This window comes from Gobio gobio (genome assembly GCF_949357685.1).
Source record: "Gobio gobio genome assembly, chromosome: 1".
In the NCBI taxonomy this organism is placed as follows: Eukaryota; Metazoa; Chordata; class Actinopteri; order Cypriniformes; family Gobionidae; genus Gobio; species Gobio gobio.
Window position 1 is genome coordinate 56,571,951 of NC_137097.1, and position 26,702 is coordinate 56,598,652.

The window sequence follows — 26,702 nt, forward strand, 5'->3', positions numbered from 1 at the left end:
GTCAGAAAGTGTCTGAGTTTTTAGTTTTACTGGTAGTCCACTGTATGAAGAATTTTTGGGTATATGTCACAATTTACCTTATTTTGCTATTCTCACTTACATAAATTAACTATACTATAGTGTCCTGCATCCACCAGTAAAAAAAATATCTGTTGTCTGAATAATTTCGGGTTTGACTGTATACAAGCAAAATCTTAATTAGGATAATTAACTAACATGGATATAGAGCTAAAATATACATTTACACAAAAATGTAAATTACAATGAGGAAATAAATTGAAAATATTGTGCTTCTGATTCACTTAACATTTTTAATAAGAATAAAATAAGTAAAAGCCACCAAATTATAGCTAATGTGCTTGATAAATACAAAGGTGTAATGTTAATTTAATCTTCCCCTTTTTATTAATGCTTTGCATTGCATTTTAACTTTTTATCATGTGATTTTGAAAGAATAAGCAATACAGGACACGGTAGTTACATTTTCAAATGTATTTTAAATAGTGTTGTACGCAGTTAAAAAAATACCAACTTTATAAAAGTTTATTTGGCCATGCTAGAAAGCCAGCCTAGTTTAAAGAGAGAAGGGGCTGCGGATTCCTCTTCTTGATCTGCTAACTGCCTGAAGAGATTTCCTGGCCGGAAACTGTCCTGTGGAACAGAAGCAGAGGAGGGAGCCACCTAAAATGGAGAAAAACAAAACATGTAAATTGCCTTAAAAATGGATTTACATGTGACACCAGAGCAGATAGAGGGCTTTGAATAGTTTTTCACACAGAGCCCAAAATGGTCACCACAAGCAGAAGATTTAGCAGGTTTAAAGCCAATGGAGAAATCTGTAACTACATGATGCTTATTTGCTTATAATACAGAAGCATTAAACTTTGTGTTGTGATTGATGATGCAGATACTGCTCAACAGCCTTAAAGGGATGTTTCACCCAAAAATGAAAATTAGCCCATGATTTACTCACACTCAAGTCATCCTAGGTGTATATGACATTCTTCTTTCAGACAAATAACATCGGAGTTATATTAAAAAAGTCCTCCTGGCTAATCCAAGCTTTATAATGGCAGTGATTGTTGCTCTGTTTTTGAAGTCCATAAAAGTGCATCTATCCATCATATAACTGCTCCACACGGCTCCAGGGGTTAATAAAGGCCTTCTGAAGCGAATCGATGCATTTGTGTAAGAAAAATATCCATATTTAAAAATGTATAAAGTAAATTATCTAGCTTCCAGCTGATCGCCTTCCGTATTCAACTTACGGAAAAAGTCTAGTGCCTCATGCAGTTTAAAATGCTTACACTATGTCTGACGAGCGTAACTGGTGTACAATGTCGTAACGTAAGCATTCTGAACTGCAAGAGGCACAATTTGTGTACACACTTTTTCTGTACGTTGAATAAGGAAGGCCATCGGCCGGAAGCCGGAGCCGTGTGGAGCAGTTATATGACGGACAGATGCACTTTTATGGACTTCAAAAGCCACAATCACTGCCATTATAACGCTTGGATTAGACAGGACTTTTTTAAATATAACTCTGATTTTATTGGTCTGAAAGAAGAATGTCATACACCTAGGATGCCTTGAGGGTGAGAAAATCATGGGCTAATTTTCATTTTTGGGTGAACTAACCCTTTACTGCTCATACTGCTCAATATTCATGTATCAGCTGCATTTGATTGCTGGTGTTGCATTCACAAAGCATGTCAGCTGATGCAATCAGAGCGAATCAAGTTCAGTAAATTCAAAACGATGCACTGCAAGCTCACTGCAAAAAATGAGGACCACACAATATGACGTCACCTATCGCCTTGAGATCCAGCAACTCTTCTGCTAGGCCACGTAAAACTGGGAGCATTGGTAGAAAGTGACTCATTTGCAAAGCCATGATAACATAAAACACCAAATGAAGTCTTTTTCAGTAAACATCAACACACAATGGTTTACTTTTCTTTACCAGAAGAGGTATTGTACATACCAAATGCTTAATCAACCTACCAGTGGTCTAGTGATATCTGCTCCATGTGTGGCTGAATTAGTCTTTCTAGAGTTTGTCATACTCAGTGGCAGCAAACCAAACCTTGAGGGGGGGAATTTAAATATAGCAAATTAAATATTTCAAAATATAATTAATCAAAAACGAAATTACTACATTTAATGAAAATAATGAAATTATAATTAATTAAAATATAAGAAAAGTATAAATGAGAAATTAAATATTCAAATTAAATAAATTAAAAAGATATATTAATATAATTATACTTGTATTCTAAACGCATGTATGATGTGTCTAACAAAATATATTTGTATTATATTAACAAGCCATAAATACTGTATATACAACGACGAGTTAAAAAGTTTATACTCACCGGATCTGGCTGCTAGCCAAAGGAAGGATGTTGTATGGTTCCTGAGAGTTGATACTGCTGGTCCTAGAGACAAACTGCTTCTCTGTGCCAGTCAACAATCCTAAAAGCACCTAGAAACAACGTGAGACAAAACACTGTTCAATACAAAAAAGATGACAAGCATAATGCCAAACTAAATCACATAAGAACAGGCAAATTGAATGGGCCAATTAAACTATTGGATGTTTAAAACAGGGTTAGTGGGAGATAAATGGCCATGCTTACAGAAGTCCTTTGTGAGAGTCGGTTCAGGTTGCTGTTCAGATGTGGAGTAAAAACATCCAGGTCAAATGGATCAATGTGACTTTCCAGGGAGTCACAGACCTGCTGGATCCTTTAACAAACAGCAAGAATGAAGAAGTGTAAGAGGTCTGCCGTTCAGGCAGAAGCTATTCTTGGTCTAATCGGCTGTGCTTTGTTTTAAAGTTGGAAAGTCAAGTCACGCCATGATTGTGTGTTCATGACCGATCATTGCTGTTACTTCCTACAGAGGACTTGTGCCCATCCCTAGCTTGTGAAGAGATTACCTTGGGTCTTGCTGAGAGCGGGAACTCCTACCCTCGTCAAGACGGGACCCTAGAGTGACATTGAGATACCGAAGGTCAAACAACAGCTGCAAAGCTCTGTTCTGGGTCATGGGGAGGCCTGCATCCTAGAGAGAGAGAGAGACAGGGAGGACGGAAAGGCAGGAGACAGAACAACAGACATTTGGTTAATGAATTATTACATTACAATAGTGACTAAAAAGCAGGAATGGAAGAATAAGAGAGAGATTTAATCAATTGTCTCACCTTGCTCTGTTTGTTCTGAGTGAGTCTTTCATATTCACTCACCACCTGGCCTAGACAACTTCGCAAGATGTCCAACAGAGTGACCTTTGGCAACGCGTGACCTCCGACCCTATTGACCTCAAGGCACAGGTGGAAGAGTAACGACTGAACATACCATGATGGCTGAAGAAAGAGGAAAACAAAAGGGGGAAATATTTATTTTACAATTAATATAGATACATCCTTTCCATTACATAAAACACTGTGCAATATTACAAAAACGTTTCAAACCAGGGGGCCACAATGGGTGCTAAGGAGTCCACAAAAAAATTATAATGCAAGTATTTTATACTATAAAAATAAGTACATATTAATAATACCACAAATAAATAAATATGCACGCATGTGCAAGAATAGTTTGTATTTGTGTCTTTCATAATACATATTGTATGTGTCTATCTTTCATTAAATGGGTTGTTATACATGAAAAAAACACAAGTGTCTTTTTTTTTCCAAGAAGGTGGTGCCTTAAAGGGGTTCTCATATTTGAGATTCATAATTTAAAATGTGACGGTTACCTGCACAGGAAGGCGTATTTTGGACATTATATTGCTGCCTGACTCTGTTTCTTCCTGTATTTCCAGTTCTTCCCAATTAGTAGCAGTACCCAGGACGGATCCAGCGGTTCCTGCATGGAGAGTTGCAGCAAAGCTGCCCACAAGTGCCTGAAATGCAGTTTTAATTATTACATTTTATTGAAGAATGTAAGCATTAAAAAGTAAAAAGATATTTGCCTCAAATATGTACCCTGCATTACAATCAAGCTGGCAAATTAAGTTGATTTCCTGTCCCCAGAATGTCTCGGATGTCTTCATAATCTTACCCTGGTGAGTGCTGAGCTCCAGATACCATAGGCCTCCATGCTGCAGGAAAGAAGTTCTTCATTCAGACAGCTCCACTTAGCCTGAGCTGGGCTGACGTCCGCTGCCTTGGCTGTGCTGCCTTTGCCCAACTTCTTGCCCTGTCGTGGAGTGCCTCTGCTCACAGGATCCACGCCCCCCTGCTTCCCCAGGATGCATTGTTTCAGACTTGGACACAGTTCCCCCATTGACTGGCATAGTCTGGCCATAAAGAGCACTGAGCTTAACTGGTTAGGGCTGCTGTTCTTATCCTGGGCATTAGTGAGCTCAGCACGAACGCTGGCAAGGACGTCCCTCACACATGCCAGGCAGTGCTCTCGAAGAATGTCCTCCACTGCTCCAGCATCCATAAAGCGGTTAATAGGAGAGCTAGTCGTCACTGAAGGCTCCTTGCCATTTTTTTCAGAGGGCAAGTAGTGCTGCAAATCATCTAGTTTGGCTTTGAGCTTGGAGTCCAGGGAGGAGCAGAAGGTCTGAACGCAGGGGGTGAGGGCCTGGGTCTTCATGGACAGGCCACTCTTCTGCTGCGGACTGCGTTGGGCTACACTCACCCAGGCTGCGTCGCTGAGCAGGTCACCTTGAGACTCGGACCACAGGAAAGCTGCAACATCACTCTCATACTGCGCTCCTCGGCTGAAATTCCCAGCTGTGGCTTGACCCTGCAGATCCCGCAGAGCTGAAGACAAGAGCTGTCTGGAGCTGCTGGAGATCCCTTCTGTGCCCTCCTGCGTGATCGCCTAGAGAGATCAATGGTACATGAGTAGGAGGAGTACCTATAACACGTACCTATAAACTCAAGAGCTCATACTATCCCAATTCACATACTATCCATCCTAAATAGTATTCGAAATTAGAAATAGCGTGTCCCAAATCGTAGTATGTTGACATGAGTATTCCAAAAATACCCGGATGGTCTACTCTTTCCAGTGCACACTCTAATCTTACCCATTACCTATTGCGCGTTGGACGAGGAATCAATCAGAACTACAAACTACAAACATGGCGGACGTTCGAGTCTGACAGTTAAGTAGAGCGGTTTAGATAAAGAGGTTTGAGTGATTAATAATCAGTATCTATCAGTTATGATGAAGTAGTATGTCGCAAAGCTGAACGCTCTTCTGCTTCACACTGGAAAGCATATATTTTTTCTTCACAAAAACAGTACAAACTTTTAGGACATAGACAAATTGGGATGCAGCACAAGTTTGGAGAGATAACTGACACCTCATCTTGGATGACAAGGCAAACATTCAATCTCAGGTGATTCGATCCCAAGGAGACAGCAGTAATTCAAGGTGTAAACGGGTTCCAAAACATGTATATTACAGTAATATATATTTTTAATATACATTACATCATTATCAATTATTTTACAATATATACGCTACAGTGAAAATATTTTAAAATGTTACAATATGTAGAGCATTTAATCATAAATATATCTGTAGTATAATTTGGACATTGTTTTAAGGAGAACATTGGTAAAGGTGCGGAATATAATTTTTTTTTTTTTTTTTTTTTTCACTTCCCTAAATAAAATGCACAGATTTATAGATTATCAAAATAGTATTCTAATAATTAGAGCAACAGTCTTCCAAATGTTCATGTTTTTGTTTTAACATGTATATAGTCAGATACCCTTCTCTTGAAATCTATTCACTGGTTAGAATTGCAAATTTTCTAATCTGAATACCTACAATGGGATCACCCACTATAGGTTAACAGCAGGTGTAAACAGAGCCAACAAATCTATTAGACCAGTTTAACTGGTTAAATCGGTTACGAGTACCTGAAGTCTCTGCAGGAAGAGTTGCTGCAAAAGGTCATCCCACAAGGCCAGAGGTCGTTCGAGGAGGGACTGACACACAGTACTCCAGTGTTGACTGATGGACTCGCTGCTGAGCAGTTCCCACACGGCATCTCGAATCGCAGCCAGACCCTTTAGACTCTTCACGTAGACCAGAAGGCTGCTGACTCCACTGCGGATATCCTCCTTACAGCTATTAAAAAAATATATAAAAAATAGGCATGTAAAAAAAATCTAATCATTTGAGAAATGTAAATTAACCTTTGTGGGAGGGACATACGTATCGATCCACTGCTGTAGCGTGTCTCTGAGCTGCTCCCTCTGTATAGGCTGTGCTAGTGTCCGAAGGACAGGCTGGAAGTTCATCACTGAAGGGGGAAGGTATTTAAACCAGCTTCCTGTGCTCATCTCTTTGTCCAGAACCTTCTTATCTTTCCCTGGATTTCACAGAAAAAAACACAAAGGTTCGTTTAGGCTAGTTAGTTAGACTTAGATACATAAAGTAAAAGAACAAGCTATCAGGCGCACAGTGACCATGCACGTCAAAAATTAAGTTTTCCATTAATGTGCCCCTGTAATTGATTTCCAAGGACCATTGCTACCTTTATACATTTTTTATTAACTTATTAAATTTATCAGTGTCATATACGTTATATGTCAGATACATAAAGTTAACCAATAAAAATGTATCAAGCCATTTTTTTACACTGCAAAGGTGTAACAAAAGCTGTATCTGACATGTCATTGGTTTATTTTTACAGTTTCATTACTGTGTAATGCTGCTCAAAGGTGGCATTCATGTATTTACATAAATAGCATACATAAAGAATAAATTAGAAAACCAAGACTTTACATTGGTTATTTTAGTAGCATGAAAAAAACACAGCGCAAAGACCGTCCCCACTATAACTTCAGTCTAGTGCGAATTCTGCATGATTACACTCCTAAACAAACTCCTAATCTAAGAGCAATCTAAACACCTATGATTGGCCATTCATAAGCTTGAACAGAACAGAAGCATGTGATTGGTTATAATGGTCGTCGCTTAAAAAATGCATAAAAAGAAATCTGATGCAACATGAGCCGATCTAATTTTAATGCCGCAATCAACACTTTTCATTCATTTTCACAATTCACTTTAAATCACGACAGCCGTAATAGATTTAGCTTATTGTGCAGGGACATTTTTTTTACCCCCTTATCTTACACCAATGTTTAAGCATCCCAACAAAACTGTATACTCACCAGAGGATGTGTTGGAAGTCACATTCTCCAAGGTGGTAAAAAGTAGGCCACAGCCCAAACCGGTATCGGACACTTGGCCCTCCGGAGGCACATAAAACACAGCGTACGCCTGATACAGAGTGGTGACCAGCAGCTCCACCAAAGAACAAACCTGTGCTTTAACACCCGCACCTAAGAGAGGGACAGCATCACATCTGTATGAAGAACAACCATGTGCAAATGTAGTGATATATTCTAATCAACCAAATAAAAATAAGAGAACAAGCTTAACTATCATAAGCCGAAAGGTTAGTCATATTATCAAGGTTATTCACCATGCTGGGGCTGATTGAGCAGTTGCTGAATGGATGCTTTCCTAGCCAGCAGGAAATCAGCAAGTGCCTGGCGAGGGGAGCTGTCCTCCAGAAGCATGGTGGAGACCAGCGCTTCAGCAATCGCTTGATCAGACACCGCCCTGCCCCGCAGCACAGACTTACTGTCCAATAAGATTGTAGACCTACAAATAAAAGGCAGCTAGCTTTAGGTAAGACCAAAAAAACGCATCCGAAAAACATTTAACAGCCTATAACGAGTAGAGTACACAGTCTATAATGTACCTGAAATGACCTGCAGCTGCTACCTGACGCACCAGAATGGGGAAGCGAGAAAGGACAGGGCTGTATTGATGCCCTCCGCCCTCCAAGTGTAGCTGGCTGTGAAGGTGACAGCACAGCAGGTAGAGCTGTGTGGCCTGCAGGTACTGCGAGGACTCCATTGCGCTCCAGACCCGCTCAGGGATTTCCAGAAGGAGCTTTATCTGTGACGCCATCGTATAGAATTTCTCCTGGGACTGTTTCTGACCCTGCCAGGAATAAAAAAACACATCTAATGAGCATTTAACAATTGAGCTCTGACTTTGGCATTTATTGTATATTGATAGAAACTGGGGTTACACTTTATTTTTTTAAGGCGTCCTTGTTACAGTGTAATTATACTAGTACTGAATTATAACAACATGTTTTTAGGATTAGGGTGAGTCGGATGTAATTATGCAGATTTTACTGTTATTACTACAGTTAAGTACATGTAACATATGTAACAAAGCCACAGTAAAATAAAGTGTTACCGAAACTGGTTACCAGTAACGAATGAAGATTATTTTATTATTTTATTAAGAAATTATTTTAGTCAGTTAGATTTCTATTTCAAATAAATTATATTCTTTTTCATTTCTATTAATCAAAGAATCCGGGGATAACATTTTCACAAAAAAATTAAGCAGCACAACTGTTTTTAACATTGATGATAATAAGAAATGTTTCTTGAGCACCAGATCATCATATTAGAATGATTTCTGAAGGATCATGTGACACTGAAAAGTGGAGTAATGATGTTGAAAATTCAGCTATACATCACATGAATAAATTATTACAAAATATCAAAACAGGGGATTTAGCACTTATTTAAATGTATTATTGATTTATATATGTATTTTTGATCAAACTAATTCAGCCTTGGTGATCACAAGAGCCTTCTTTATTTAGAATAATCAGTAATAATGCTCATCTCCATCAGACAAATTGTAAAGAGATTATTTGTGATTCTTAGATAATTCGTATCTTTCCTACTACAAGCTAGAATACAAAATTAATCCTGCACTTAATACTTGTGATAAATATGGCTGTATTTGGCAATATTTATAACAAACATGTGACAGCTTTACCTCTGCTTTGCCGCTGGACTGAGGGGCGTTTTTCGCCTGCTTCAGTTTGTGACAGTACCGGTACATGTCCTGGATGGACTGAACGACACTTTCCGAGCACTGTCTCATCTCACCGATAGTGTCAGCAGCATCGATCAAATCCCGATAACGTTCACCGACCATCTGTCGAAGTTCTTCCTTCTTCTGCTCTATCTCTCCGCGCACTTTCCTCTCAATAGCACGGATATCATCTGTACCGTACCGTTCAAATAAAACGGTAGGGTCTTTAATTTCTGAAACCCGAAGAGATTGGGCCGGTACCGTAGCCATCTCTTTAAAACTGAGCAGATAACTGCAGAAATAAAACCCGGAAGCACGAACAGCTCTCCTTCCACGTAAACAAAGGGTCAGAGGTCATTCCTCACACGTTGAATTAAGTGAGAGCGACTCTCTTAGTTGAGGTTTGGTACTACAACACACATAATATTGGATGTTTTCGTTACATTTATTTATTTATTGTCTACCTGAAGGGTGTGTTTTTTACTTATTTTATTAATGCCAAGAACGTACATAACAATTCCAGCAGGGGTTTTCACGATAGAAAATTACGTTAGAAAAATATAAAAATGACACAATGAGAGTTTTAAGTGCTTTTGAGTTCCTAGAGGTAATAAGAGTGTCCAAAAAACGACAAGTAAACAACGTTATCAAGAAACACAGCATTACATTTTTATCAAAGTTGTGATAACCAAATAAACCTGAAGTGTGGAATACCTGAACCCAAACCAAAACCAGTGACTGCATGGTGCATTCTCTGTGTGGTTAATAATATATCGATATCACAATAAAGGCAATTGAGTTGGCAATAGATTCCTGTAGAAACCTGTAAGTCTCTAAAGACACTGATGTAATGATCAACTCTAGTTTTAGGCCTGTTACTGAAAATCCAAAAGAAATATAGGGGTGAATTCAGGGTGATTGGGACACTTTTTCCAAGTCAACTCAATGGCAAAAAGTGTCCCAATTCACCTCTAACCCATGGTTAACAAGGGATCTTTCTATTCAAGGAAGAATTTTATTGAGTAAAGCAGAAGGTCTTTCAAGAGCAGCATACATTTTCTCTTCACTTAGTGCCCCAAAGGATATATGCTCACAAATTTATAAAATACTCTTTAATTTCATATGAAAAAACAAATTAAGAAAAGTGTCCTTGTTAATAAATTGTCTGATGGTGGGTTAAATGTTCTTGATTTGACTACTTTCAACCAAATTTTAAAAATGAATTGGCTTAAAAACTTTTTTAAACAAAATCAAACAAGTATATTTAATATCGTTCCATATTTTGTATTTGAAAAACTTGGGGGATTAATTTTTTTGCTGCAATGTCCTTATATAACTGGTAAACGTCCTATTGCTTTGGCCAATTATCACAAACAAGCATTACTGTACTTGTCACTTTTATACAAACATAATTTTTCTCCTAGCATGTGTTTAATATGGAACGATATCATATGAAGTCCTTGTACATGGAGAATTGTGTTCGACACAACATTTTAATTGTAAACCAGCTTTTTGACAAGAATGGGCAACTATACTCATACCCTAATTTTATTTCTAAATGTTTTTTTAAAGTCTATTTCTAAAATAATTAAGTCTATCCCCAATGGCATAATAATCTTAACCAAATTCTTAAATGTAGATATTAATAATACAACCTTACAAAATCCCCAACTTTTTGTAAATTATCTCTCCCTTTTTTGATAAACGTAGGCTATTAATAACAATTTTATAAGAAATGCACATGTCTTTAATGTCGCATCCAGTCCTCAATCAAAATGGCTTAAATCTCATTGTATATTTTGGCACAGCATTTGGACATTACCAAGTAAAATAAATAATTTACAAAATTATTCATAGATGTTATCTTGTAAAATTAGTAAATCATACTGTTTGTAATGAATGTACTTTTTGTAACACATTGATTGAAGATATTGAACATTTATTTTTTATTGCCCTTTTTCTATTTATTTTTGGACTTTAAAATAGACATGGAAACTAAAACTAAACTAAAAATTAAACAGAACTCTTAATTTAGAACCTCATGACATTTTACTCGGTTTTCAAAACCCTTTTTTTCTGAAAAACAAAACTATATTATTAATCTTTTAATTATTTTGGCTAAGTTTATATTCAAGAATTACTCAAAATAAACCCTCATATATTACCTTTTATCATACTCACAATATACATTGAAACTCTTTCAAACATGAGATAACAAAACAAAAAAACAAAAAACTTTATTTCAGTATTTTTTTTTAAATATTTTTTTTTACATACATGTTCATTCTATATTTTAGTTTATGTTGTTATTCTGTTCTACATACGCTGAACTGTACCACAATGTCTTATATTTGTTTTGTCTGTAATTGAAAAAAAAAAAAAAAAAAAGATTCCTGTACAAGCATCGCACTTCCGCAAAAAGCATTTCAGCGGGTGAACACTGAACAGCCTTTAATGACAGGTGTAGCGTAGTAACCCGGAAATACGACAGAGCAAAACAACAGGTGAGCGATCTATAATTGTTCTATAAGATACATTAAGACGATGTATGGAAATGGAAATAAGCTAATTAGGACGATTATAAGTTATTTTAGGTTTAATACGATTAGTCTGCATGAGGGCGGGCTGCGATCTTTGATTTTCATAATTTTGGTAATTGTAAGATTAATTGCCTACTTTAAAAGTAAACGATAAACTGTTTAAGTATCAATAAAAGTGTTAAGCGAATGAATTTGAGGTCAGTCTGTCGTTAACTGAATAAACGTATGAATGAGTAAAACGGCGTGACTAGAAGCATCAGTTTCTCTTTTAGTTTCTAATAGCTTAATTAAAAATACACTTTTCTAAAGTTTAGAATATAGTTTGTACCTTAAGATCCTCGTTGTGGTTAATTGAATGTATTTTGTACGCAAGACTATAGAAAAAACGTCCTGTTTATTCAGGATATCATTTGAGTACATTTGTGTGTTGAACAGGTTGGTTTAGTTAATGGGCATCTGGGTTTTATTTTCTTAGTTTGTGTTTTCAAATATATGACAACAGCGTGTCAATAATATAATTCCCTCCATTTAGGAATCTTCTTACTGAAGTCATGGACAAGAGCATTCAACAGGATTTTGAGAACCAGTTCAATGATGTGGTCTCAAGACTACAATCAAAGCAGATGTTTCAGTCAGATTGGGACATTGCCTCCTTTGCAGTTTTCTTCATCTTTATAGGCAAGTAAAATTAAGCAAAAATGAGAAATGACGATACATAATTAAGAATCCTTAGTTAACACATTGTTAAATGTTCATAGGCATGGTCCTCTTGCTGGTTATCTTGGTTCTCATCCGCTGCTGTTGTTGCTGCTGCTGCGATGAGAAGGTCAGAATGCTACTACCGTATTGTAATCTTACAGATAATGTCATCTATAGACTCATGAATCAATACATGTCCTGACATTTGTGGTAACAGCTACTGTTTTCCACATTAAAGCCAAGAAGACAGAAGGTGGGCATCGACAATATGGGAATGGAGCCATGATTTTCCAGAAACAACTGGAACCACTACATTCAAATCACCTACAAAATAATAATTATGTGAATCGGTTTTTATAGCACTTATGCCACCTAATCACGGTTTATACTTGAGAAAATTTACATTTATAGAGGGAGGAAGAAAATATTTTAGGTAGATGCTTCCTTATAGGAATGATGACAGCAACAACCTTTCCCAACTGTGTAAAAATGCTATTAATATTTACCCAGGACATCACATGACTGACGTTGCAGTTGTCCATTATAGATTACAGATCCACTTTTTTAGTTAAACACATTACTGAAGCACTTTATAGCAACTTTCCTGGTTGGAACGAATGCAGGCCCTTAACAAAACAGCCTTCATTGACATGTTCTTATTTTTAAAAGATATTTTAATCTGGAACCTAGCTGTTACTGGTTCTCCCAGCCACTCAGCCAACACATAGGGGTTTCAGTGTACTTGTTTCAAAGCCTTGACTTTTAAATCTGAAATGTAAACAATATAAAACCTTCACTTTCTGAAAATATTCTCTTTTTTTTAATGGGTTACTTTTCTGCTAAAACCACTCATTTTATTGCAAACAGATTAAGCAATATGGAAAAATCTAACTTGGAAAAATGAGTATGAATGTTTGTGTAGCATTTTTCTTTTATAGTGTGCCGCATTATTATAAAATGTAGACATTGTAAACCAAAAATAAATCTATTTAAAAGATTTCAGTGAAATTCAATGGCATTTTGCAAATAAAATGTTCATTTCCCTGTATACAAAATACTTTTAGACAATAGCATTGGTCAATTAATTCAGTCTAAAACATTTTGAGAAATGGGTCAAGAGCAAGGTACTGTTCATAAAGTATGTTTATTGCTCAAAATATTCCATATTAAGCGTGAAATATACATTAAAATAGCTTAGTTTTTACTTCAGCAATATTGTAATTGTCATGCATGAAATCAACAAGGACACAAATTAAGTGCATTTAACATGAAATAAATAAATGTGGCAATAAATAAACAAGACTGACAATAGAGTAAATTAACTACCAACACAGAGAAAACTATTTCTGTAATGATCACAAGCCCTGGACAGTATCAGAACTATCGATCAACATTATATGCTTATTTTTTTTTAATCATAGAATGATTGTTATTAGAAACACCGAACTCTGCTCTCTGATCAACCATCCTCAGGAATGTGTGAAGTGTTAGTGGAATGATGGAACATGGAGCCGTTTTCTGTCATTTAGTGTTAATATAATCATACCACAGTTGAGTCACAGTGGCACATATACTGTTGGTCATTTATGCACATTTATTAGCATATGACAATGGTCTCAATGCTTTTTGCCTTGCTGCATTGATGATAGTCCCTGGTACTGGATAAATAATGTTCAAGAAGTGTTACATTTACAAGCCCCTGGATTAAAAGGAATGAACACTGGTAAAATGAGTTTGAAAAGATCTCTCAAAAACAAATAAACTGGAATATTTCACAGTCTGTGCGAGACACAGAACGTAAGCAACGTGTATTGTCTAAACCTAAACACGTTAGATGAGGTTAGCTTTAATATAGGCAAGATTACTGACAAACAGTCAACACTGACAATGACAAATACTGCATAAACAAAACAAAAAAACACATCAATGAATACCTTCATATGAAGAGCCTGTTTCAAATGAATGCATCCAGTCCATAAACTACGCACACTACCTCTGCTGCAGTACACATACTGAACAAGAAGCACACAAAATGAATGCATTGGTCATATAATAAAGTCACAATAGATCTCATGGAACTTGTTCACATAAATTTTTTGTTCCTAGTGCATCCTAGAGCGTAACAATTATCATTCACTGTAGAGTTATGTTCAAATATAGCTTAAAACGGTCTGTAGTTCCAGAAACTAGAGAAGACGGAAATCTGCAAATAAAAAAGGAAAGAAATGAATATTTAGATAATTAGATAACCAAAAGTATCGATTACAGCATTTACATTCAGATCTGCTCCCATTGTGTCAAAATGTTTGCTTTGCTTTTTGCACCGGTTGAGCATTATAATTAATATGACGTCAACTTCAAATCACAGGACAATCATTAACAAGAATTGGTGAGTTTTAACTGGGATGTTACACATTTTGCTCTACTGTTCAAAGTTTGAGGTCAGTAAGATTTTTTTAAAAGGAATTAATACGGTTGTTCAGCAAGGGTGCATTAAACTTATCGAAAGATTAGTAAAAATCAGTAAAACACTTGTAATGTTACAAAAGATTTCCATTTAGAACGATTGCTGTTCTTTTGTCTGCTGATAATTCAGTTGCGCCATCACAGGAATAAATTACATTAAAAAAAAATATAATAATAACAACAATAATCCGTACATATACACAGTATATTTTACTGTATTTTTAAACTTTTCTTGTTCACTGGCATACTAAAATGGGTGCTGAATACCAACAGGCACTTAAAAACAAGCTTGAAAATCATTGTCATTTTTAACAATCCTAGTAATTCTATCAAAATTATTCATAATAGCAAATAATATTAATAGATTAGTGATTACAATATCAGGGTAATCATCAACAATTATCATTTTTGCCATAATCCTTTAGCCCTAATTCTCTGATAACCCGCTGATGTCATTCTGTTGCCATGCAATGCTATGACATTGCAGGTGAGATCAGACTTGTTACCATATCAACAGGCCACACCCACCTTATCTTTGAGCTGTTGACAGAGCTGCAGGGAAATGGTGAAAAACACCAGAGTGTCATTCAGCCACGGCACTACACACTCCACCTTATGGACATGGCTCACCTCGAACTTGGTGTTGTTGTATTCACTTGAGGAGAATATAGAATATCGTGAAATGACATAAAACCTTTATCAAACAGAATGTTTGAAAAGAGCAGATTTACACATGATACTGTATGAGACTGACAGCTGGATGCTGTTGCAGCATGAAAACAGGAAATGTGACAAACACTTACAACATTGCTCCTGGATTATGCAGCACTGAACTTCCTGCCGGTTTGAAGTTCTAACAGAAAACAAAATGATTATGCATTTAAAAGCAGACACGTTCATGTTAAGCATGACTGTAAAAGCCATGCAAACAAGTTGTCGTCATATTTAGTGCTTATTTTCAGATGACCTGATACCTTAGTAGTGTTAGGCTGCAGCACATGTAGTTGATACACGGTCAGACACAGTTTACTGAGATTGATATAGAAGTTGACCATCACATCTCCAGGCATTGGAGGTGTGAACATTTTCTAGAAAGAACAGCAGAAAATGTTCATAACAGCACATGGAGAATCCACATTTAAATCTAGTGAAGATCCACATACTAACCATTAGGCCACTGGCTGAAAGCTCAGGAAGAGTCATGCTGGCCGGGGTCGTGAGTCTGTTACGGGCTCGGGTCAACTGAAGCATTATCGCATCCATAAGCTGAAACACAAATGATGCCAAGTGCAATCGGACTTTGCATACATGACCAAAACATTTTTTAGACCGTTTTTAAGGAAAGAAACGTTCCTATTTCTGAATAACCTGTAGCGCACAACAGCTTCAAACGCACTAATGGGAAATCTCAATTATGCACATAAGAACCACACTAAGTACCAGGGGCCGGAACTGCTTTTTTTTTTTTTTTACTTAAAAATACTAAGAATAAAGTTTAAAATATATTGTAATGTAGTATTTTTAAGTTTGTTCAAAAGACTTGTGAAGAATTTGAATGACTGAAAAGAATGTTCTTAAAAAGCATCGACGCTCTCAGAAAAAAGGTACAAAAGCTGTCACTGGGGCGGTACCGTTTCAAAAGGTACACTTTTGTACCTAAATATTGCATATTGGTACCTTAAATGTACATATTAGTACCTAATGTGAACATATTAATACATAAAAGGAATATGTTCAAGGAATAAAAGTGTACCTTTTGAAAAGGTACCGCCCCAGTGACAGCTTTTGTACCTTTATTTCTGAGTGTATAGACCTTAGGGTAGCTCCATATTTTTTGACAGGAATGAAAACAAGGCTGTGAGGGATAGAAGTGCAGTGCAACGGTTAATAATGTTATTTAAAACATACCGATTGTTCAGCTGATGAAACGTCTCTCCGAGAAAATAAAATAAAAGAAATCTGTAAAATGTTTTTTTTTTTGAAAGTTGTGAGTTATGAAAATTATATGATCTAGGGCCTTTATTTAGTGCGCACAATTATAAAGACTAAGTCTATCCCTCCTCACAGCCTCATTTTCATCTGCGTTAAATTTAATATTGCGTCTACTCTGACTTTGGTCTATAGTTAAAGTAACTTGACTTTTGCTGAATTTGAAATTCAGTATCAAAAACAACAAAAAGTCACATAGGAACCTTGTTTTTATTCTTATAAATATGTAATTTGTCAGCGGCATTCAGCAGGACATGTTCATTAGCAGCATTATTCTTTCGATTTTTGTTTTTTAATTATTGAACTTAGTATTTCTTTTAAGAAATTCTTAAGATTTTTGTGAATCCGGTTCCTGGACAACAACATGCAAAAATTTGTGACAAGCAAATTTAACAGTTAGATGTTTTCACTGGTGAAAAACAAACCTTATTGACTTCAGCCCCAGTTTTAAAGTGATAACTCTCGTCACGGCTGCTTAGTAACTGCAAGGCCTGATTCACATGGTTTCGAGCATCCTGGATCTGAGGAAGGGCAGGACAGCTATTTTTATGAGGGAATAATATTAAAACACTCCAAAAGAGATAATGTTCAAGCAAGGCATTTGGAAGATCTTGATTTTTTTTCTTTTAAAAATCAATGAAAGAGAAAGAGACATTACCTGCTGCAATTTCCACTGTTTATCATCTCGGAATGCAAAATGCATGACTTGACTGCTTTTAGCGACTTTGATATTAACATCCTGCAAAGAAAAAAAAAATGCATTCTGCCCATTTTACATAATTACAAGAATTATAATTGCGCTGAGATAATGAACTAAGTGTATTTGCAGTTCCACCGGTTGACATCAAATTTATGTTTTGATTCATTTTGTCTCATACAATTTAAAAACTCCACTTAATGGACCCGAATCAAAACAGTGCCATTCCTGCTGAATTTCATTTCCATGATATTGTGAAACATACTTACAGCCTGAGTCAGAGCTTCTCCTTGTAGCGTCAAGACTCCTTTAACCTGGTCCATCCTTATGGAATAAAAATGATAAAAGTATTTCTATACAATGTTGTACACATCTTCAGCACTGCACACATTCCCATAAAACTGTAATAACAAAAATCATACATTATTGTATTCTTAAAATCCAAACCAAGTGGTCACATTTAATGGATCTTACGTTGAGTTGCCCAGAATGAAGTTCTCTTGTTTCAGTTGTCCTTCCAGACCTGGTGATGGCATTGAAAAACGCCTTGACGCCTCCTTTGGAGAAATCACACAAATGCTATTATTAATGTACTTTTTTGCACGATAACACAGAATTCATTTGTTGTGAGCTATTTATTAAGTATCTGGAGATACCTTCAAAATGTCCTGCAGCTGTTTCATCACTGCATGCACCTCTTCTTTCAGCAGCCAATTGAATTCCTCCTCCTAAAAACACAACAACTTGCCTTAAAGACATAGTTTACTAAAAAGTTAACATTCTGTCGTCGTTTAGCTTTGTGGAACTCAAAATACAGATCTTAGGGCAGAATGATGGAGACTAAACCCCTCAGTCATCCTTCACTTTAACTGCTTCTTTTTTCTATACAGTGAAGGGCAATGGTGACTAAAGTGAAGCTACTATAGCTCCTATTTTACATTTTAAGCAAACAACAACAACAGAAGGTTTGTAAATCACTTCTGAGGGAACTATCCATTTAATCATTTTGCAAAAATAGATCGGTATGTTGCATTACTGGGAGAACCAGTGACCAGTAGCAGACTGCAGCATCAGCACAGAGACATCAATACATCAACTAAACAGAGCAATGATAAGGCAGAACAAATCACTGCTACAATCGTTTAACCATTCACACTGGGATGAATTTAAACTTTGTCCCACCAGCTGCGCTGCAACATTTGCATCAACAAGCTCTGTCTGCACCGTAAAGCAATATGCTCATCTGCAACGCACCTAAAACCTAACCAACTGATTATGACTGTTCATAAACATATCAAAATGACTTCGCATATGTCTGTAATGCATCTGTTCATTTATCATCATCAAATCATAAATACTTCGCCAATGTCTGTAATGCATCTGGTGCAAAAATTAAACAGAAATTAATCTCTCACCATCACAGTCCTCTCTGCTTGACTCGCGGCGGTCATTTTCGCGATTTCAGAAAGAGTAGATCGCTCTGCGCCGAGCATTACAATGCAATAAAGCTATCCAAAATCTGGTTAAAAAAAAAGAAAAAATGCCCTGAGCAGTCAGCTATGTAGTGTGACGGGCTAGACGATCACACATAAACAATTAGGCTTGACACCGCCTCCTTCTGCCAAACTTCCGGGTTGTGTAATCTTCCGGCTTGGAGAGGATTGGTTGGAGGATAACATGGGCTGAATCCGAAATCGCCCCCTAAACCCTCATTCACTATTCCCTATGTTAGTCCACTAATATAGTTCACTTGAAGGAGTGAATGAAAACTAGTGCGCGAAGTCGGACAGCCGCTGTGTGTATATCGGCTGTAGTACACTCATTATTGCGGTGCAATGTGGGATAGAAGTGCACTCAATAACGTCCACTATGGTCTCGGACACCACTTCAAATGGCTGTCCCCTCAAATAGTGCCCTATAAGGGGCGATTTCGGATTCAGCCAGGTTTTTTTTTTTAAGTGTTGGTCATTTTTCCATTGCTATTTTTTTTTTTCAATAACAGGCTACTTGAATATTTATTTATGTAAATTAAAAACATTTAAATGTTTATATTTTTGCACTTTTTCTGAATGTTTGTGTAATTTATATATATATATATATATATATATATATATATATATATATATATATATATATATATATATATATATATATATATATATATATATATATATATATATATATATATATATATATATATAGGCTATATATACAGTGGCATGAAAAAGTATGCGAACCGCTTGCAGAATCTGTGAAAATGGGAATAATTTTAACTAAATAAGAGGGATCATATAAAATGCATGTTATTTTTTATGTAGTACTGTCCTGAATAAGATATTTTACATAAAAAATGTTTACATATAGTCCACAAGACAAAACAATTGCTGAATTTATTAAAATAACCCTGATAAAAAGTTTCTGAACCACTGATTCTCAGTGCTGTGTGTCATTCCCTGGATGATCCACGGCTGTTTTTTTGTTTTGTGATGGTTGTTCATGAGTCCCTTGTTTGTCCTGAGCAGTTAAACTGCCCGATGTTCTTCAGAAAATTCCTCCAGGTCCTGCACATTCTTCAGGTTTCCAGCATCTTTTTCATATTTGAACCCTCTCCAGCAATGACTGTATGATTTTAAGATCCATCTTTTCACACTGAGGACAATTGAGGGACTCAAACACAGCTACTAAAAAATGTTCAAACATTCACTGATGCTCCAGAAGGAAACACAATGCATTAAGAGCTGGGGGTGAAAACTTTTGAACAGGATGAAGATATCTACATTTTTCTTATTTTGTTTAAATATCATTTTTTTCATTTAGTACTGCCCTTCAGAAGCAACAGAAGATACTTGCATGTTTCCCAGAAGACAAATTAAGTAGCCTACAATTTATCTTGATTTTCAAATTCAATAGGTTTTCACCCCCCGGCTCTTAATGCATTGTGTTTCCTTCTGGAGCATCAGTTAATGTTTGAACCTTTTTTAGTAGTTGTGTTTGAGTCCCTCAATGTTCCTCAGTGTGTAAAGATGAATCTTAAAATCATACAGAGGGATATTCAAATATGAAAAAGAGGCTGGAAAACTGAAGAATGTGCAGGACCTGGAGGAATTTTCTGAAGAACATTGGGCAGTTTAACTGCTCAGGACAAACAAGGGACTCGTGAACAACCATCACAAAACAAAAAAACAGCCGTGGATCATCCAGGGAACGACACACAGCACTGAGAATCAATGGTTCAGAAACTTTTTATCAGGGTTATTTGAATAACTTCAGCTATTTTTTTTGTCTTGTGGACTATATGTAAACATTTTTTTATGTAAAATATCTTATTCAGGACAGTACTAAATAAAAAATAACATGCATTTTGTATGATCCCTCTTATTTAGTTAAAATTATTCCCATTTTCACAGATTCTGCAAGCGGTTCACATACTTTTTCATGCCACTGTGTATATATATATATATATATATTAGGGGTGTAACGATTCGTTTTAACAACGATTCGATTCGTATCACGATTTGAGGTTGTCGATACGATTCAAGGACGATATTGGTTCATTTAGAACGATACGATCCGAAACGATTCAGTGACTTGAAATCGATTCAGTAACTTTTTAGCCAAAAATTGTGTGACTGAAATAAATATCTGGATACTGGTCATTGCAGGTGAAGTTTCCTAGACTCCTGTTGTTTCTTGTAAGGGAATCAGGTATCAATTAATTATGGATATAAACAAACAAGTAAACAAAAATTAATGGCAAATGCATTCAAATTTTATTTGAATAAAATGCAACCAACAGTTTAGGTTGAATTAACAGGAAGTTAACCTTTTCTGCTCTCATTTTCAATATTCAATACATTTTCAATAAAAGCACAGTAAGTGCAACCAACATTTCAACAGTAGGTTAACCTGCTACTTCTGCTTTTGTTTTCCAACATACAAATATTACAATATTAATATAAAAAAATAAAGTGCAACTAACTTCTCTTCAGGTTTAATTAAAAGTAGGTTTACCTGCTACTTTTGCTGTTGTTTTTCAACATTAAAATAATACAAATACAATATTAATATCAAAAATAAAGTGCAACCAACATTTCTTCAGGTTGAATAAACTGGCTGAACCTGCTACTACAGGGCTCGACATTAGGCCGGTTCACATGCTTGTCCTTCGGACAAGTAAATCTGTCATTCACTTGTCCGAGTAAAACATTTGCTTGTCCGGATTTTTTTTGTAAATATAATCTATTCTGAAGCAATATTCTCACCAGTGTTTAATCAGCTTTGACATATTTAAATAAGCATATTTGTCATATTTGTACCTTTTTATAAAGGGCATTTTTTCATATCTTATAAAATATAGGGTATGCTTCGGCTTTCCTTTTATATTCTTAAATTTGATCAATAAATTAAACTAGAATAAGACACTATAGGCTGTTACCAATCAAATTAAATCATTTACACTGAAAAATTACAACTGCATTAAATAATTTTATGAGATTATTTTAAATATTTTTGAATATACAAATAAGAAATGTTGGGAAGATGAAACTAAACCACCAGTAGGTGGCAGCAGGTGACCGTCTTAATGAGCGATTCATTGAGTCGATTCAGTGAAACGGCTGAATCATTCAAGAATTTGGCGGTCGTTTACGAATAGGCCATTGAATCTTTGATTCAACCGATTCATTAAAACGCTGAATCATTCACTAACACACAATGTTCCTGTGAGATGCGTTACGGTTCTGCTGTGATATTTGTTTGGAACTATTTTCGCTGCTGAAATAGAACAAAAACAGTCCATATTGCTTCTAAAATGTAAGTGACTTAATGTTAAATTGTTTATGGAACTGGCTTATGAAATCAGTGTCATTTTCAGTCGTGATGGTATTCAGGAAAACACTCTTGTTAGAGTAATGTTGCTTAACTGTATCATATGTTATAAATATAAAAACTGCACAATTTTAACTGTGTATGTTAACTGAGTTTCTTTGTATGAGCGGCGCTCATTTGTTTTCGTTCTCGAGATGCTGCGTGAGCCTCAACACTTCAGAACACTTCTCTGTGCGTTCACTATGTCACCAGCAGTATTAAAAACTCGCTCTGCTGGCACACTGCTGCCAGGAATGCACAGGTAACATTTAGCAAGGGTTGAAAGTACAGGTAGCTCTTTCTCCTGGTGGCTTGATTATTTCTCGCTCGTTATCTTCTCCTCTGTCATCCGCCATACTATGTTTTGTTTTCTTAGCGCTGCTGCTGGTGCGTGGCGATGATGTCACAGATAGGCAGACTGAATCAAGTAACGTTTAACGCCTTTATCATTAAAAGTGCTAAGAAAAAACATCCATATAAAGTCTGACGTGCTTAAATCCAATGCGTCATTTCCTATTATCGATACAATCGATTGATTACCTTTTAAAACGATGTTAGATCGATACATGTCGTCCGGAAGGCCAACTTGCCGAGCACAGATCGATGTAGTTAGATCATAGGAATATAAATCGATACATCGATGGAGTAGATGAATCGTTACACCCCTAATATATATATATATATATATATATATATATATATATATATATATATATATATATATATATATATATATATATATATTAGGGGTGTAACGATTCATCTACTCCATCGATGTATCGATTTATATTCCTATGATCTAACTACATCGATCTGTGCTCGGCAAGTTGGCCTTCCGGACGACATGTATCGATCTAACATCGTTTTAAAAGGTAATCAATCGATTGTATCGATAATAGGAAATGACGCATTGGATTTAAGCACGTCAGACTTTATATGGATGTTTTTTCTTAGCACTTTTAATGATAAAGGCGTTAAACGTTACTTGATTCAGTCTGCCTATCTGTGACATCATCGCCACGCACCAGCAGCAGCGCTAAGAAAACAAAACATAGTATGGCGGATGACAGAGGAGAAGATAACGAGCGAGAAATAATCAAGCCACCAGGAGAAAGAGCTACCTGTACTTTCAACCCTTGCTAAATGTTACCTGTGCATTCCTGGCAGCAGTGTGCCAGCAGAGCGAGTTTTTAATACTGCTGGTGACATAGTGAACGCACAGAGAAGTGTTCTGAAGTGTTGAGGCTCACGCAGCATCTCGAGAACGAAAACAAATGAGCGCCGCTCATACAAAGAAACTCAGTTAACATACACAGTTAAAATTGTGCAGTTTTTATATTTATAACATATGATACAGTTAAGCAACATTACTCTAACAAGAGTGTTTTCCTGAATACCATCACGACTGAAAATGACACTGATTTCATAAGCCAGTTCCATAAACAATTTAACATTAAGTCACTTACATTTTAGAAGCAATATGGACTGTTTTTGTTCTATTTCAGCAGCGAAAATAGTTCCAAACAAATATCACAGCAGAACCGTAACGCATCTCACAGGAACATTGTGTGTTAGTGAATGATTCAGCGTTTTAATGAATCGGTTGAATCAAAGATTCAATGGCCTATTCGTAAACGACCGCCAAATTCTTGAATGATTCAGCCGTTTCACTGAATCGACTCAATGAATCGCTCATTAAGACGGTCACCTGCTGCCACCTACTGGTGGTTTAGTTTCATCTTCCCAACATTTCTTATTTGTATATTCAAAAATATTTAAAATAATCTCATAAAATTATTTAATGCAGTTGTAATTTTTCAGTGTAAATGATTTAATTTGATTGGTAACAGCCTATAGTGTCTTATTCTAGTTTAATTTATTGATCAAATTTAAGAATATAAAAGGAAAGCCGAAGCATACCCTATATTTTATAAGATATGAAAAAATGCCCTTTATAAAAAGGTACAAATATGACAAATATGCTTATTTAAATATGTCAAAGCTGATTAAACACTGGTGAGAATATTGCTTCAGAATAGATTATATTTACAAAAAAAATCCGGACAAGCAAATGTTTTACTCGGACAAGTGAATGACAGATTTACTTGTCCGAAGGACAAGCATGTGAACCGGCCTAATGTCGAGCCCTGTAGTAGCAGGTTCAGCCAGTTTATTCAACCTGAAGAAATGTTGGTTGCACTTTATTTTTGATATTAATATTGTATTTGTATTATTTTAATGTTGAAAAACAACAGCAAAAGTAGCAGGTAAACCTACTTTTAATTAAACCTGAAGAGAAGTTAGTTGCACTTTATTTTTTTATATTAATATTGTAATATTTGTATGTTGGAAAACAAAAGCAGAAGTAGCAGGTTAACCTACTGTTGAAATGTTGGTTGCACTTACTGTGCTTTTATTGAAAATGTATTGAATATTGAAAATGAGAGCAGAAAAGGTTAACTTCCTGTTAATTCAACCTAAACTGTTGGTTGCATTTTATTCAAATAAAATTTGAATGCATTTGCCATTAATTTTTGTTTACTTGTTTGTTTATATCCATAATTAATTGATACCTGATTCCCTTACAAGAAACAACAGGAGTCTAGGAAACTTCACCTGCAATGACCAGTATCCAGATATTTATTTCAGTCACACAATTTTTGGCTAAAAAGTTACTGAATCGATTTCAAGTCACTGAATCGTTTCGGATCGTATCGTTCTAAATGAACCAATATCGTCCTTGAATCGTATCGACAACCTCAAATCGTGATACGAATCGAATCGTTGTTAAAACGAATCGTTACACCCCTAATATATATATATATATATATATATATATATATATATATATATATATATATATATATATATATATATATATATGATTACTTTTGACCTCATTTATCACATTGAATTGAATATTATAGTAGTGTACCATGTTGATATAAAAATACAAAGAGAAAAAAAGTTTGTTTTTCCCAAACTGGAGCTTGTCAAGGAACTGCAGGGGGTTTGAGAGTTTAATGAAAAGCTCATAATTAAATAAATCGTTAAAAATTATAACACTTTTGTTTGGGGACAACAGTTTATGACACAAGACCAGAGTGGAAGACCAAGAGTCAGGAATGCAATTGATTAAATAAAAATGTACTGAAGAATGTTTGCAGTTTCATCAGCAGCAGAAGCCAGCTCTCACAAGGAGTTCGTAGGCCGCGCTCTCCCTGCATACATATATTTTACACAGCAATTATACTCTTTTCCAAGGTCTAGCTTTAGGTTACATTGTTTCTGATTGGCTAAGAGAAAATAGATAGACATAGTAAATCTCCACACATGGTCAGTTAATCAGATGCACGTCTTCATAGATCACTTGTTGACACTTTCACCCTGGAATTAGGCACGTAGTGACCTTCCATGGTCTGGAGCAGGCGCCAGTTTGCCCAGAACAACATACTGTCACTCTCCCTAGGATGCCCGTTGCACACCATCAATATTGATCTGAAACACAGAATACTACGCACATACACAGATACACAGTTCCTCCAAGTTTGGAGTTGGTTGAGCTCCAGCTCTGACCAGAAATTTTTCCAAAACATACTGATGTCATGTGCTTTCTCTCAGTAAGAGGTACAGACAATATTCACCATTATTCTCTAGTGATGGAAGATGCAAAGAAAAATAAAAGCTTCTAAATAAAAATATAAATAAAAGCATATAATTCAGTAAAAAGGAATGAACCAAAAAAAAGACTTTAGGGCTTTGATTCTAAATTTATTTAGAATATATATGCATACAGGTGCATCTCAATAAAATAGAATGTCATGGAAAAGTTAATTTATTTCAGTAATTCAACTTAAAAGGTTAAATTAATATATTATATAGAACCATTACATGCAAAGTGAGATATTTCAAGCCTTTTTATTTGTTATAATTTTGATGATTATGGCTTACAGTTTATGAAAAAAACCCAAATTCAAAATCTCAGAAAATTTGAATGTTCAGTATTGTAGGCTCAAGGTGTCACACTCTAATATGCCAATTAATCCAAAACACCTGCAAAAGGTTCCTGAAATGGTATCTCAGTCTGGTTCAGTAATTCACAATCATGGAGAAGACTGCTGACCTGACAGTTGTGCAGAAAACCATCATTGACACCCTCCACAAGGAGGGAAAGCCTCAAAAGGTAAGTGCTGTATCAAAGCACATTAATAGAAAGTTAAAGCAGCACTAGGTAGGTTTTGCTCTCGGGGTCCCCCTACAGTTGGGAAACAGTATTGTCCTCTACTACTATCGTAAACTCTGTCATTCTACATCAGGGAATGCATCGCACGTGCATTTATTGACATGACAACTATGATAGCCCTGAACACTGCAGGAGTTCACATGCAGGTGTTCTGCTTGCGTCGCGTGTGAAATATCTTCATCTCAGGTACAGTGGCATATGTTTCAGCATGTCATATGAATATCATTTCATGTTTTTTTTTTTTTTTCAAACGCCAAATGATCGCGATGCTCACGTTTACAAGCCAGCGTCATTATAGTAGCCTA

General features: G+C 35.9%; 3 protein-coding genes across 5 annotated transcripts; 1 reads left to right on the top strand and 2 right to left on the bottom strand.

Moving 5' to 3' along the window:
• Positions 1–297: 297 nt before the first annotated feature.
• On the bottom strand, positions 298–9,235 carry cog1 (component of oligomeric golgi complex 1). Of its 2 annotated transcripts, XM_079828624.1 has the most exons (15): positions 8,859–9,232; positions 7,753–7,997; positions 7,471–7,652; positions 7,157–7,327; positions 6,192–6,348; positions 5,894–6,104; positions 4,068–4,841; positions 3,763–3,909; positions 3,206–3,367; positions 2,942–3,066; positions 2,640–2,748; positions 2,376–2,485; positions 2,005–2,086; positions 1,810–1,854; positions 298–681 (listed from the first exon to the last, which is right to left on the bottom strand). In XM_079828624.1, exons 1-14 carry the CDS (start codon positions 9,165–9,167, stop codon positions 1,840–1,842), a joined length of 2,799 nt encoding a protein of 932 aa, XP_079684750.1. In that variant the 5' UTR covers positions 9,168–9,232; the 3' UTR covers positions 298–681; positions 1,810–1,839. The 2 variants fall into 2 exon arrangements, with proteins under 2 accessions (XP_079684750.1, XP_079684749.1); XM_079828623.1 differs by lacking the exon at positions 1,810–1,854 and having other exon boundaries at positions 8,859–9,235.
• A 2,064-nt stretch (positions 9,236–11,299) lies between these two features.
• Positions 11,300–13,417, top strand: smim22 (small integral membrane protein 22). Its single transcript, XM_079841278.1, has 4 exons — positions 11,300–11,401; positions 11,970–12,115; positions 12,196–12,263; positions 12,375–13,417. Exons 2-4 carry the CDS (start codon positions 11,989–11,991, stop codon positions 12,420–12,422), a joined length of 243 nt encoding a protein of 80 aa, XP_079697404.1. The 5' UTR covers positions 11,300–11,401; positions 11,970–11,988; the 3' UTR covers positions 12,423–13,417.
• On the bottom strand, positions 13,263–18,932 carry rogdi (rogdi atypical leucine zipper). 2 transcript variants are annotated; one of them, XR_013818325.1, is made up of 12 exons: positions 18,704–18,932; positions 17,945–18,016; positions 17,763–17,845; positions 17,558–17,612; positions 17,250–17,330; positions 17,017–17,112; positions 15,770–15,868; positions 15,577–15,690; positions 15,406–15,455; positions 15,131–15,257; positions 14,224–14,339; positions 13,263–14,148 (listed from the first exon to the last, which is right to left on the bottom strand). XR_013818325.1 is itself a non-coding variant. In XM_079841104.1 (11 exons), exons 1-11 carry the CDS (start codon positions 18,779–18,781, stop codon positions 14,298–14,300), a joined length of 897 nt encoding a protein of 298 aa, XP_079697230.1. In that variant the 5' UTR covers positions 18,782–18,932; the 3' UTR covers positions 13,263–14,297. The 2 variants fall into 2 exon arrangements, 1 of the variants encoding a protein (XP_079697230.1); XM_079841104.1 differs by having other exon boundaries at positions 13,263–14,339.
• Positions 18,933–26,702: the final 7,770 nt, after the last annotated feature.